Consider the following 13333-nt stretch of genomic DNA (forward strand, 5'->3'; position numbering starts at 1 on the left):
AATTTGGACTTCTTAAGCGTGACAGGCATAACAAGGGAAAATGTCCTCTTGTGTTTTGGAATGTTGCGATTACGTTAAGCTTCGGTTTTCACTCCCCCCTCCACCTAGGTATTCCATCCCACACGGGTAAACAACAACAACACAACTGACTTGACCAGCCGTAAACAGAAGTTGACGTGGAGTGTCAGAATCGTTGCTATCTTTCCACAACCAATTATTTAGTTTGTTTTCACTGCGTCAATAAGTCTTCCACATTCTTCATATGCCTGAGGTTTGACATTTTCATGCAAAACTCGGCTGCTTCTCCGTCGTCACAAATCGCCAACAATAATGGGTTAGTAACACCATACAATCGTCGAACCCTGTGTCGGCTTTTGACCTTTCCTCTCAGGGTTCGATGTATTGTTGATGACAAAAACTCGATGTGACTTACCGTGACGCATCTTTCGAGTCGCCTTATGATCAAATCGCGGGTTTGGGCTCCCTATGACATTACAATTAGTGCACAGCTGCTGAAGATGATTACATGTTGTGTCATTATGTCCATGTATTCCATCTCTTCACATTTTGTATTAGGAGCCTATCTAGTAACAGTGTATTTTTACAACCTGTTTCAGAAATGTACTCTCGAATGGTAGCATGTACTGCTCTACTTCCACACTCAGTGATACTGGATCGTGGGACACAGATTTTGATGACGACCAGAACTCTGAAAGTTCTGGATTCTACGGTGATGTCAGTACCAATGTAACAAATGTCGAGAAAGCAGCTCCTGAAGTTCAGACAAAGAGTTCTGGTGTTGGTCGGGTTGCTGCTCTTGCCAAAACTGTGGCTGCATCATTGGCTGCGTCCGGCCATTCAGGTAGTAATTTAATCAGAATTTTGTAAGTTTTTTTCTGCCAGAATCCTTTAATGTCATATACTTATTGATTACCAGGCTCATCAAAGTTTCCGAGATCATTCAAGAAAAATGAGACACCATCCCATGAGGCAGTTGGGGCTGATTCTGGAAGGCGATCAGTTCAAAGGCCGTCAGAGCGCCCCCTGCTCAGGCCTCCTGCCAAACCTCTCTCCATTCAAACCATATCAGCCCCTTTTCCAGTTACTGGCCAGCAAATCCAACTTCAAAATGATAGGTTGGCAACCAAGGAAAGGGTGCCTTCTTCTAATGGTATAAATTTAAAAAGTTCTTTCACAGCTGGTTTGCCTAAACCTCCAGGCCCTGAGTAAGTGATAAAAATAATCTATATAAACTGCCTCTTTAACATGTGACAATTTCTTTTTCTGAAACAATTTAAATAAATGTTTTTCTTTGCAGATCAGAACAGGTCCAACAGGTCATTGGAGCCTTAGGTCACTTATGGTCATCAGATTCAATAAGTCTTTCCTCACAGACTCAGGTAGGCATCACATCTACACTATTCATAGATTGTTTTGTTTCCCCTTATATTTAACTCAAAATTTTGTATTTCAGAGTGACGATGACTATGAGCCAGTGCAGTCTGACTCATCACCTCAATTGCCACGCTTGAGTCCTTTGAATGGTAATTGGAATTTGCAGTGCATTGATTTGAGTATGTCCGCTCTCCATTGTTAATTTTGCAACCTGAACCTCATTCCAGACCCACATTCCACCAATGCCGCACCTCAGTCTTTTTTACATTCATCTCCCCGATCAATCATTGATCATCATACTCCAAACTGCAGCCCAGGCTACTCCAAAGCATCTGCACAATCCACGCCATTTCTTCACGGTTCAGCTGCATCTGCTGCAACGTCTCGACTTTCTCAGTGCTCAAAGAGATCTAGTGGCTGCGACAGTGTTTACAGCCCTTGCTCCAGTGGATCAAGCTTGTCTGACGGGTCCCATCATACCATCCTCCAAGTGCAGCAGAGTGTAGATGGTGTTTACGAGCCCATTGAAGAAAAACAGAAGGTTTGTGCAGATTTCTTTAAGATTCATAAGTCATTTATCTTCCCAGGGATTGGTTTGTAACTATTTTTAACTGTTCACAGATTCAAACCCATTCTCAGAGAAGCTTCCTCCATTCTAAGCAGAGTGCAGGTATGGCCCAGGTTTAGTTTAGCTCAACAAATCTTTTTTTTTTTTCCCCCTATTCTTGGTTTGCAAGTTTTGGAGGTGCATGGCTGAGTCTCCCGGTCCCGCTTAGCCACATGTCATCGTTGTGACATTATGTGGACGTTTTTTTCCCCTTCTTTCCCTGCCGGGTTGTTCTTCGGTTCTTCGGAGGCCCCTCCCCTCTCCTCTCCCCTCAGCGTCACGTGGGTGCCAGCTGCCGTAAGATGCCGTAAAGCCCCCGGGAAGGCGCGGGCAGGCGCGGCGCGGGGCGACCGCCTTTGTGCAACGGCCTCATTAACACTCATTCATTAACGTCACATTGAGGTCCAAACTTTTTAATCTTCGTCTGCCGTTGAGCGCGCCCTTTTGCAATTCAAGGTGGGCCGTATTTTCGGAGATCTCTGCGTTTGCGGTGCACGATTGCACGGTCGATGTAGCCGAAGAAAAACAAAGACGGTGGAGGGGGGGAGGGGCGCTGGAAAAAAGTGTCGACTGGGCCGAGGCAGCCGAGGCAGGGGCGGGATGCACCCATAAACAGCTGACATGCACTACGCGACGCTGCTACGCTACGCGACGCTGCTACGCTGCGCGATGGTGCGGGCGAGGCGCCTTGCGGGTAGTGCGTCGCCGGTTGGCATTGCAACATGTAGCACCCATTCCGGGCGCCGCCTGCTGCCCTCATCGTCGGCATCGTCTCGACGTCCGCCGCCACCACACTGTGGTGCACCTCTTCCTGCAGCACCTCCCGACCGCCCCAACCAGCACGATGGCGGCCTGCTTCTACTGCGGCATGGTGTGCCCCCTGCTGCAGAGCCTGGCCCGGCGCGTGGCCGAGGACGCCGCCGACCGCCTGGTGGCCCTGCACCGACGGCTGCTGTACCTGGGCCACGACATGGACGACGTCCTACCCGAGCGCGGTCCGGATCGGCCTCCCAGGGTACCCTGGGGCAGTGCGGGCGCGGGCATTGCAGGTGTGATGCATCTCTGAACTCGACCACTAGTTTTCAGCAAATTGGTATTTTTTTCAGCCAGACTCGGTTTGCTCGTTCCGCGTCGTAGATAGCTGCTGGTCTGTCTGAAAATTCCCTCGCTGCCGTGGTCCTGCTGTAGGCTGATTCCAAAACCGTGCTTCGTTGCTCTGTCTCACTCGCACTCATGTGGCGTCACTCAAGGGTGCGAGAGAGACAACGACAAAGCACTGGTTTGGATTGAGCCTGCTGCCCGTCGGGGAGGTCTCTGCTCTCTAGTCTCTGCATGGGGCCGACGGGGGCTGCTCCCGCGGCGCGGCATGGCGCGGCATGGCGCGGGCGGCACGCGCCAGTCGCAGTCCGTGCTTCCCCGCGGCCGCGACACCTCCACGTCGACGCGCCGCTGAATCTCGTTGTGCCTGCCGCGGGTTGCCTCCCAGTGTGCCCCGTGTGACTCACCTCCCCGCGATAAGGCTGAGGCTGCCTGTCGGCCGGGTGCTCCCCGAGGGAAGAGGCGAGGTGTCTCCGCGTAGGCCGTGCACGACATGCCCTGAGGCCGCGTCGCCGTCGTCGTCGCCGCGATGCTCGTCAGTGTGCAAGTCCAGCCGTCGCTGGTGCGGCGTCAGATCGAGCAGCTCCAGCAGTCGGCCGGCAAGGGGCGCCTCCCGCCGCACCTGAGCGGCACCCCACTGCGGCCGCGCCTCACCCGCGCGCGCACCAACCTGGACGCGGTGTGGCGCTCCCTCAGCGAGAACCGCGACCCCCTGGACGGCCTGGGACTCGGCCTGGGCGGCAAGGCGGCGGCCTGGGCTGATGGCGCCTTGCCGAGGCCTCGGCCGCGAGGCGGGGACGACCAAGGGAATGCCGGCGGCCTGTGCGCGGTGGCGGCCCTGGTGAGTCGGTCCGCGACGCACCTGCACCAGGCGCACCTGCGCGACGTCAAAGAGGGCACCACGACGGCGTCCCTGCGGCAGCCTCTCCGGACGATCCAGGGGACGAGTTTCGTCAAGCCGCGCGTCAAGCCCGCCGACAAGCCCGTCACCCCTTTCAAGCAGGCCGCCAAGGTAGCCACAGGCCATGCCTCGCCGGACGCTGTGTACCACACCATCGACGAGAAGGACGCCAAGCAGGCCGTGCACTACGACAAGCCCGTGTCGCCGCCCGTGCCGGTGGACCCCTCCAGGCGCAAGCGCTTCGCCGTCGACAAGCCGGACGCCCGCGAGGAACATCGCACCGCGAAGGCGCACGCCGCTGCTGCCGCCCAGGGTGCGGAGGCCCCCGCCAAGCCGAGGCCGGGCCCCAAGCCCAGCGCCAGGCCTTCCCTCGGACCGGAGCGGCACAGCACTCTGCCGCGCAAGCTGTCGGTCGCGGTCCCGCGGGTCGTGGACATCGACATCACGTCCTCAGTGATCTTGAGGAGCTCGTCCTCCCTGTCCTCGTCGCCCTGCCCGTCCTCGTCTTCGTCAACGTTGCCTCTCAAGAAGTCCGCCCGCGGATCGCACCTGTGGAAAACGTTCTCCTCATTCAACCCCGTTTCTCGCTGGGACGACTGGAGCAACTCTAGTATGTTAAAACGTCGGGTGTCTGCGTCCCATCCTTATTCCACGCCCGATATCGTATCAGTCAAAAGTTTTCCCGAGGTGCAACTGCGAACGTTCAAGTGCAGATGGCAAAAGACAGTTCTCAGGTTTCCTATTTGTTTGTTGCAGAAAAAAGTGAAAGTAAGAGGGTGACCTCCGTGAGCTCCAGCACCAAGAGCGTGCAACTAGACCAGCGGCCGCCTGTACCCAACAGACCTCTGCCTCCAACACCTAGGCCCCAACAGGAAAAACCGATTGGTAAGTTTTTAAGCTAGGTTTCATTTAGCTATTTGTACTTTTTATTTCTCAATGTAATTGATAATTTTTATATATTTTCACTAGCTGATGCTGCAAGAGGCGGACTTTTACCAGCAAATTTAGATCATCAGCCTTGGTTTCATAATGTTGATCGTAAGCAGGCTGAAGAATTAATAAAAAATGGTAATTTGGTGACTTACGTGAACTAACATAATCTGCAGTTTAATGACTACTTGTTGACCACTCCTGAACACACTACATTTTGCAGGTGTTGATGGGTACTTTCTTATCAGACCCTCATCTCAATCCCAAAACCCATTAACATTGACCCTTTGGTACAACCAACGAGTTTACAACATAAGTGTCCGTCAGAGAAAGGATGGACGCATTGCCCTTGGGTTTGAGAAGCCAGATGAGCAGGTACTTATCACATCTATAATATGAGAACCTTTGGTACTGCAGTTGGTTCCTTTGTTGGTGCCGTTTATTTTTAAGAAAATGTTTATGCATTATCTTTTCTTCTTTTCCAGAGTTTTTCATCAATTGAAGAGATGGTCATAAACTATCAATCTGAAAATCTGCTCCTCTTTAGCAGAAATGAAAGAACGGGTCGCACAGTTTTGAAAAAGTCCCCACCCAAGCTAAGCCATTGAGAAACATGTTACCTAACTATGTCATAATGTTCAACCTCCAAGAGAGTATTGCTTGATTATTTATTGGTTTTGTGATAATTTTCATTGAAACTTTTGTGATTAAAATAAGCCTTTAGAGGAGAGATTTCAATAGAATGCAAGTAGCCATACTCCCATAGAAATATCATACAACCATGATGAAAGAATTATGGCTGCTTGAATTCTGTTGGAACATCTCAGTTTAAGACTTTCCATGAACTAGAGGATATCTATTTTTAATATATTTATTGTATTAACAATTAAGATTTTTTATAACTTTTTGTATGTTTAAGCTGAATGGTACTTATTTTCTATTTTTTCTGCTTCCATGAAGCAAAAATGGTAAACAGTTTGTTCTTGAAGACTCTGTCATAAAATGACCAAAGAAGAATGCAATTGTACATTTTACAATCAAAAGAGCAGCTACAGTATTTTTAAAAAATCACCTTTGTCTAATGATGTGCCATTATTTTGTGAACTTCATTTGTCTGACTGATCCCATGTCAACTAAGGAAAAATAAAATTTCTTAGTTCCAGCTCTACATACCTTAGATTTTGTACCTTACCTTTTTTTCCTATTTCAGTCTCTGCTTTTCATAATTAATGTGGAGTGCTATGAGCAATGAAATACATCACTGTCTGGGTATGGTGTGGGTTGTTTGTGAAACGGAGATGGGGTTTGATTTTATGAAACTGAAACTCTAGCTGAACAGATTAAAATGTCTGTCATTCAAAAATATTTTAAAATGTAACTTGCCACACAGGATGTAGGATGTGGCAATACCCATGCACCAAACAATATAAATAAACATTCAAAAAGAGAAAAGACTCAACTCTAGAAAAGTAAACTATAAGACGGTGGGAAAACAAATCATAGCACCAAAATCATAATTCCTTTGATATAAACTTTATAAAAAATAACTTCTAAAATTACTTCTAGGCCCACCTCTCTAATGCTGTCTAATTTGAACATATCAACAGGTACAAGCCTAAAGAATTGAACTTGTCAGGTGAAACTGAGGTGGTGTAGGAATGCATTCAGAATCTATGAAACCCAAGCTGCTAATGCACTGCGGATCCCTGCTGCAAAGGGTGTATGCCTACCTATGCCCAGAGATTCAAGGCGAGAACGATCAAGCTGAGTATCATACGGGCGGCTGACAGGTTGATTAGAAACTTCACTTGGAACAGGTGCCTTTGAAAGGTGAGCAGCAGGAAGGCTGAAAACTTCACTCATGATCTGGACCATGTCAAATTTGGTGAAGACTTCAGACCCACACCACTGGAAAATACCACTGACAGCAGCACTCTGGGACACAAATGAAAGGAAATCAATGAGGTAAATGCAGTCAAAATTTGATTGATTGATAAATTTGGCAAAATACAAACCTGTAGTCTTGATTCAGCAAGATTGAGACACACATCAGCAATGTCATCCACATGAGAAGGACATCTTTTCTCATAGTCAGAGACCTTGGTTGGTTTCGCTACATTCAAAAGTGGTTCCAGCAAACATGTGACAGCACTTTCAGAAAGTTTTTCAACTGGTCCATACAAAACAGGTATACGAAGGACCAAGTGCTCTGCAATAAAAATTATCCTTAGGACATAAAGTGCTATGGCCACATAAATTCAATGAAATACAGTACATTCCATGTACACTCAAAAAAGTGAACCTTTATTGGCAGCAAGGACCACTTCTTCACCCTCGAGCTTGAGTTTCCCATATTCATTTATAGGGTTTGGTTTGTCATCAATCTTAAAAGGAGGATTGCTACCGTCAAATACATAATCTGTGCTTATGTATAGGAGTGGTATATCGTACTTATCTGAAACATTTTTTTTTAATACACGAAATAATATCAAAATTTCTCATGAGCAACACCATAGTGAATAATTGATTTACCTGCAGTTTCAGCTAAATGGAAAGTTGTATCCACATTTAGACGGCGTGCAGCCTCTGGTTCAGCACTGACTTTGTCGGGGAACCTCTGTGCCGCAGAATGAATAATAAATGTGGGTTTAAACTTGGTGATAGCTGTTGTTATGGCTCCAAAGTCTGTGAGGTCTAGTTTATTCAATTCGGGTCCAGTTCTGAAAGCACATAGAATGTTGCTTTGGGATATGATCGGCAATAAGTCAAAAATGAATCTGATGAGTACATACAAACGTAAGTCTCACAGATAGAACATATAAAAAATGTAGAATGGGCAACGTATGGAACATGTTAAAATACTACGAGAGTGGTGAGCAGAATCATCACTATCGGAATAGTGAAAATCAACTAACCTGGTCAAAGAAGTTCCAAACACGATCCAGCCGGCATCTTTGAACATGCGATGGATAGCTCTCCCTAACAAACCTGAGGCTCCCGTAAGGAACAGTCTCTTTTCGGATTTGTTGGCCATGGCGTACAAGATCTAAACTGTCATGCCAACCCAAATTGTGACCCCGGAACGCCGAATGAAGGTCAACCCGACAGCCGGTCAGCAGAAAAGCAACAAACATAAACAAACAGGTGTGTACAGTATGTGCACTGAAAATAAGACGATCTTCGACTATTTGCACTTCGAGGGAGGGACTTTCAATCAAGGTCGCTGGACTGCCACCTTGGCTTGGCAAGGCTCCCTCCGACTGGCCCGGCCTTCAAGTTTCGAAGAACATGAGCCCCGTCGCGTCGGGACGGTGGTTTCACAAAAATGCGCAAAAATGTGGAGCAGTGGCCACGGTGGCCACAAAACAGATCATGTTGAAATATGAGCCAGGTTTTCTGTTTTTCTGCCTGTATGGCGACGTAGGTGACGTGAACGAAACGGAAAGGTGCTCGCAAATCCCCTCATACTGGGCTCAAAATTTGACATTTGCTTGTAATTGTGGCATAGTTTACGGAGCACTGCGCGGAAAGAGTCTACCTTGCTTCTATAACGCACAATTATTCTCCAAAAACATGCCCTTACGCCCCGCTCGCCGAGCAGTGCGGCATAAGTCTGTCATTTCGGCGTCCGGAGCCGTTTTCCCGTACTCATTTAGGGACGTTCCCCGGCCCCTACCTGGTTCAAAATTTGGCATTTGGTTGTGATTGTGGCATAGTTTGCGGAGCACTGCGTGAAAAGAGTCTAGCGCGCTTCATTTTTGCAACATGTATCGTCAAAAACCCCTGTGCGTGCTAAACTGGTACCGCCGCGGCTCGCCGGCCGAGCTGCAATGTCCCCAAAAAAATCGATTATCTCAAACTCCAGGTCAAATTTGAAAAATCGACCACCTGGAGCGTGTTCAGGACCCTCCACTTTATTGATCCCGCCGAAGACGCAACTCGTTCTGCGCACCGTTAAGGATTTGGACGGCTTTGAACACCATCTTGTTAAATTTCCCGAAATTTGGACTTTGAGACCTCGCAGAATCGGCCTCAGTCGCAATTTTGGCAAGTGCTCGACGGCAACGTGATCTTTGAACCCTTCTTAAGCAACCCTGACAATTTGGTTTGAAAATTCCAACTGGAAGTCCCACATTTGGGCCAAAACTCGCGGCCGCGACGTGGAAACCACCGCCGTGCGCTGCGGGTTGCCTACCCGACATTCCCGTAAGGCGCCATGTTAAATTTAACCCTTCATAACTTTTTTCCTAAGGGATAAAAAAAATGCGTCTGCGGGTCAAAACGTTTCTTTTGGCCCTAACTATCGATGTGCAAAGCGGCATTGCATGCGGAAAAAGTGCAGGGTCCGGCCTTTTTGTTGGACTAACACCGGCCACTAGTAGAGCCCTGCGAAGTCTTGTGTGGGCAGGCGAGGAATTTATTGTTTCTCTGGTTCTGGTGTAAGCAAGCCCGAGTAACAGCAGGACATAGATGCAATTTTCCCCCCAGAAGATTTTAAAAAAAACACACACATCTATTTATTTTACAAACGTTAGTTTATTTACAAAAGGAAACCAACAAAAATTTTCAACAAATAAAAATAACAATTACAATAACAACAGCACAGGCGTTTGAAACGTGCACTCGTGTGCACGGCGGACGCTTTGCCTCGATGCGGTAACATTGGCTTTGTACTTGTTGACGGGGTGCAGAGGGAGGCTCGGGGCGTGGACGAGGCGTGGCCGCCCCGCCCGGCGTTTAGGTCGTCACACTGTCCGGGGATAGAGCTAGGCTGGTGAGGACGCTCCTCCTATTGGGATGCACGCCGAGGTTCTCCCAGTTGATCCACGATAGGCGAGCGGTCAGATCTGTAGGTACACACAACAAAAACAGTTGTTTGACTTCACCAGTCTTGGGACGGCAAACAAGCGGAGCCCGCGGGTAGAACGGGGTATCCGGGTATGCGGGTAATTTAGAGCACCCATTACCCCTTCGGAGATGTAGGGCTCTACTGGCTATCGCCCTGGCAATAGGCAACACGCAGAGCGCTCGCGTTGGCCGTGTTGCCTGTTATTTGGGCTGTCTCCGGGTATACCCGCAAACCCGGGCCCACTACGTACTCGCTTCTACCGGCGGACCCGGGCCTCAGCCTGGCGACCCGGGAACCCGCGGTCCGGGGCCCTACAGTGCACTCACCGCTCGTGTTCCACTCGGCACGGCTGTCCGTGCCGCCGCGAAGGGTGCGCTCCACGTAGGTGAGCGGGTCGCACTCGGCGGTCAGCAGCTCCCGCAGCAGCGCGATGTAGGCGATGGCCAGGCGCAGCGTGTCGATCTTGGACAGGCGCTTCTCGTAGGGGAACGTGGGCACGTGCACGCGCAGCTCGTCGAACGCAGAGTTGATGCTGCTGAAAGCCAACCGGAATGTCAGCATGATGCCGAGGCGCCGAGGCAGTCGTCATGCCTGCCTGGCCTCCGGGATCCCGGGTCGCTGCAGCCTGGCTCAGGCCACACCGATTTTTGTTACGGCTCCCCCGGTTTAGTTTGACATGAATCGACGGTCGACTGCACCGGAACATAAACCCCATGCCGCCCGCAGATCTCAGGTTAGCCCACCGCCACGGCCGCGCGCAGGCCTGCGCACCGGGTTGCCTACCCTGCGGTCTGCGGGCGCACTGGCGCGCTGGACCACAATTTATCGTCTGCCATTTCGGGCCCAGCACAGTCACGTTTGCCTTGCACAACATGACAGATCTTCCGTACAAACAGCAGGTACCTTATCTCGGTGGCCCCGAGCACTAAGCTGCACTCCACCAGTTCGCAGTGAGAGCGCCGCGTGTTCTGCCGCAGCACAGTGGGCCAGAATACCGGCGCATGGGCCAAACAAAACTCAAGACCCGTTTTGAGCTCCAGAGTAGCTAAACAGGCCTCGAACTTAACGTGTGACCCCCCACCAATGGACTGCTCTCCGAACGAGGAATCCATTGGTGGGGTCATATGTTTAGGCGCCCGCGTCGGTCTTCTGGTCCACTGTGCGCTGCTTCGCTGAGACACAGCGAGCGTGAAAAAGTGAATCGAACACGTTGGACAGGCACATATTGCCGAGTTCCAAAAGGCAATCCTTATCGTCGGTTCAAATTTTGTCGCCCAATCGACAATCCAGCGTTTATGATTGGAACCATTCTAAACTAATTTCTAGTCGGTAATCACGATAATGTACAATTGACACTGGCTACACCGCATCACTCCAAAACTTGAAAAAAAAAATAATCGAGGCTACGAACTAGTTTCTACGTATTGTTCTAGATACAAGTGAACCAAAATGTTGACCAAACCTCCAAAATGTTAATACGACGAGTAAACACAGAAAAGAAAAGACAACACGCACACGTATCTAACTCGTCAACTCTTCGCATTGAAAGAACAGTCGGATGCTGCTAATTTTATTCTAAGACACCATGAACTACGGTGACAAGTGTGTGCTGAGCTCAGCGCTGCCAGATTATGGCATGCAACTTGTCACCAGATCACTGAGAAAGTTAAAAGGTCGTGACTGAATTTTCTTCACTTTGTTAGACGCACCCTTGCATTTTTTTTCAGTCTCGGATTTATGGCAAAACTTCGAAGTCCATCGCCTCATCAGGGCGATTTCGAGAGTGATTGATCGACAATAAAAAAATTGTGCGGATCTATGACTGAACCGACTGTGGCGTACCTAGAGTGACCTGGTGACCTCTACGTTGGCAACACTGAGCCTGAACTGAGTTTGACAGTTTGACAGGGAATTGGCAACACTGAGCCTGGCTCACATTTTGACGGGCGGTCTGTCGGGACCCGACCTCTGCATGCGCCGCCGCTCCCGGACGTTGGCGGCGTGGCGCTGCACGCGGTAGGGCGGCATGGAGGGCGAGTGCGGCCCGTGGCCCTGGTGGCCCTGGCCGTGGCCGTGGCCAAGCACCCCGCCAACGTGGTGCGAGCCCATGCCGGCGCCCAGGGGCGAGCCCATCATGCCGTCATCACACACCTCGCCGCCCCCGGAGCCACACGCGCCGTCGTCTGGAAGAAAGCGAGTCGTCAGTTGACGCGAATAGGGTCAGTTGGGGTAATTATGGAACACAGGGTAAAAATGGGACAGCTGATTCTTAGTCAAGGTTTGACATTTTTGAACGCATGACATACCAAATGTGATGTTTTTATTGAGAAAATAACATTTGCTACGGCACAAGTTCTCTCGATTCTTGACTGAGGATCAGCTGTCCCATTTTTACCCCGTGTCCCATAATTACCCCAACTGACCCTACGCGAGCTGCGCGAGCTGCAGGCTGATTCCGAGAGTCGTTTTCGTCGCTCTATCTCCCTCGCACTCATGGGGCGTCGCGTAGGTGCAAGCGAGACAGAGCGATGAAAACGACTGTCGGAGTCAGTCTGCAGGTCTCGGTGACCGGCCTCGGCCTCACCTTGCATGTTGAGGAAGTGCATCTGCTGCGAGGGCCCCGCGGCCTGGAGGTGGCCGTGCGGCCCCGGCGGCCCCGGCGAGCCTCCGCCGTGGTGCGGCACCATGCCCGTGCCGGCCATGAGGCGCGTCGCGTAGGCGCACGACGGCAGCGCGCCGGGCATGCCGCCGCCCAGCCCCAGCGAGCCGTGCGAAGCGTGCGAGGCCCCGCCGTGCCCCATGGGGCCCACGGCGTGCGCCAGTGTGGCGGACAGCTCCTCGTCGGACAGCTCCAGCCCCGCCAGGGCGCTGTCCTCGTCCACGAAGGAGGACAGGTGTTGATGGTGATGATGATGGTGGTGGCCGTGGTGGGCGTGCGAGCCCAGGGTCCGCGTCGACGGACCACCGCCAGTGCTGCAAACAAAATGATCAGCCACTGTAGCAACCAACACAAGGATCCACTTCGAAGAACGCTGGGAAAACGGTGCCATTTTCAAGACGAGCCTGCCTCGGCCTCGGCTGGCACTTGCCTGGAGTGGTACGGCGTGGGCGACGTGGACGACGAGTCGGCGTGCGTGGTGACGACGCGCACGCCCCGCGACGTGGACGACGGCTGGGGGCTGCTGCACCGACTGTCGCCCTTGCTGCCGCCGCCTCCGAGACCCCCACTGCTGCTGCTGCTGCTCACCACCGCGGCCGTGACGGTCGTGTTCTGCTGCTGGAACCGGAACACGAGCTCCCTGGACAACGTGGACGTGACTGAGGAAGTGTTCCTCATGCTGGCTGTCCTCGATCAGGTCATGGTCCTTGACGGCGTCCTCGACGGCGTCCTCGACGGCGTCCTCGACGGCGTCCTCGACGGCGTGCTGGCGATTCGCGGACTGAGCCGCTCCCTTGAGGGTGGCCGCGTTTTATCCAGGGTGGCGGTGGGCGTGGCCTCGCCGCGGCCTGGACCGGAGCGCGCCGGCCATTGGCCCGCGGCGTGGCAGAGCTG

At 51.4% G+C, this 13333-nt stretch overlaps 3 protein-coding genes across 3 annotated transcripts; 1 reads left to right on the forward strand and 2 right to left on the reverse strand.

Moving 5' to 3' along the window:
- Positions 1-78: 78 nt before the first annotated feature.
- On the forward strand, positions 79-6099 carry LOC117653292 (B-cell linker protein-like). The gene is made up of 11 exons (XM_034398877.1): positions 79-334; positions 618-862; positions 938-1226; positions 1319-1400; positions 1475-1544; positions 1623-1936; positions 2017-2065; positions 4758-4886; positions 4971-5069; positions 5155-5306; positions 5417-6099. Exons 1-11 carry the CDS (start codon positions 285-287, stop codon positions 5537-5539), a joined length of 1602 nt encoding a protein of 533 aa, XP_034254768.1. The 5' UTR covers positions 79-284; the 3' UTR covers positions 5540-6099.
- A 158-nt stretch (positions 6100-6257) lies between these two features.
- Positions 6258-8086, reverse strand: LOC117653293 (methionine adenosyltransferase 2 subunit beta-like). The gene is made up of 5 exons (XM_034398878.1): positions 7847-8086; positions 7464-7651; positions 7234-7386; positions 6947-7140; positions 6258-6866 (listed from the first exon to the last, which is right to left on the reverse strand). The coding sequence occupies exons 1-5, from the start codon at positions 7963-7965 to the stop codon at positions 6603-6605; spliced, it is 918 nt and encodes a 305-aa protein (XP_034254769.1). The 5' UTR covers positions 7966-8086; the 3' UTR covers positions 6258-6602.
- A 1361-nt stretch (positions 8087-9447) lies between these two features.
- On the reverse strand, positions 9448-11828 carry LOC117653414 (helix-loop-helix protein 13). Its single transcript, XM_034399070.1, has 3 exons — positions 11717-11828; positions 10107-10315; positions 9448-9778 (listed from the first exon to the last, which is right to left on the reverse strand). The coding sequence occupies exons 1-3, from the start codon at positions 11806-11808 to the stop codon at positions 9669-9671; spliced, it is 411 nt and encodes a 136-aa protein (XP_034254961.1). The 5' UTR covers positions 11809-11828; the 3' UTR covers positions 9448-9668.
- Positions 11829-13333: the final 1505 nt, after the last annotated feature.

Source organism: Thrips palmi, unplaced genomic scaffold (genome assembly GCF_012932325.1).
Source record: "Thrips palmi isolate BJ-2018 unplaced genomic scaffold, TpBJ-2018v1 HiC_scaffold_8, whole genome shotgun sequence".
Lineage (NCBI taxonomy): Eukaryota > Metazoa > Arthropoda > Insecta > Thysanoptera > Thripidae > Thrips > Thrips palmi.

Excerpts from the sequence above, each read along its gene's own strand:
- LOC117653292 (XM_034398877.1), top strand. The coding sequence starts at position 285 with ATGCAAAACTCGGCTGCTTCTCCGTCGTCACAAATCGCCAACAATAAT. Across the intron at positions 335-617 it reads CAAATCGCCAACAATAATGG|AAATGTACTCTCGAATGGTA; the intron begins GTTAGTAACACC and ends AACCTGTTTCAG. Across the intron at positions 1,937-2,016 it reads CCATTGAAGAAAAACAGAAG|ATTCAAACCCATTCTCAGAG; the intron begins GTTTGTGCAGAT and ends AACTGTTCACAG.
- LOC117653293 (XM_034398878.1), bottom strand. The coding sequence starts at position 7,965 with ATGGCCAACAAATCCGAAAAGAGACTGTTCCTTACGGGAGCCTCAGGT. Across the intron at positions 7,652-7,846 it reads TTTGGAACTTCTTTGACCAG|AACTGGACCCGAATTGAATA; the intron begins GTTAGTTGATTT and ends ATGTGCTTTCAG. Across the intron at positions 6,867-6,946 it reads TTGCTGAATCAAGACTACAG|AGTGCTGCTGTCAGTGGTAT; the intron begins GTTTGTATTTTG and ends TTTGTGTCCCAG.
- LOC117653414 (XM_034399070.1), bottom strand. The coding sequence starts at position 11,808 with ATGCCGCCCTACCGCGTGCAGCGCCACGCCGCCAACGTCCGGGAGCGG. Across the intron at positions 10,316-11,716 it reads GACAGACCGCCCGTCAAAAT|CAGCATCAACTCTGCGTTCG; the intron begins GTGAGCCAGGCT and ends GTTGGCTTTCAG. Across the intron at positions 9,779-10,106 it reads TGCCGAGTGGAACACGAGCG|ATCTGACCGCTCGCCTATCG; the intron begins GTGAGTGCACTG and ends GTGTACCTACAG.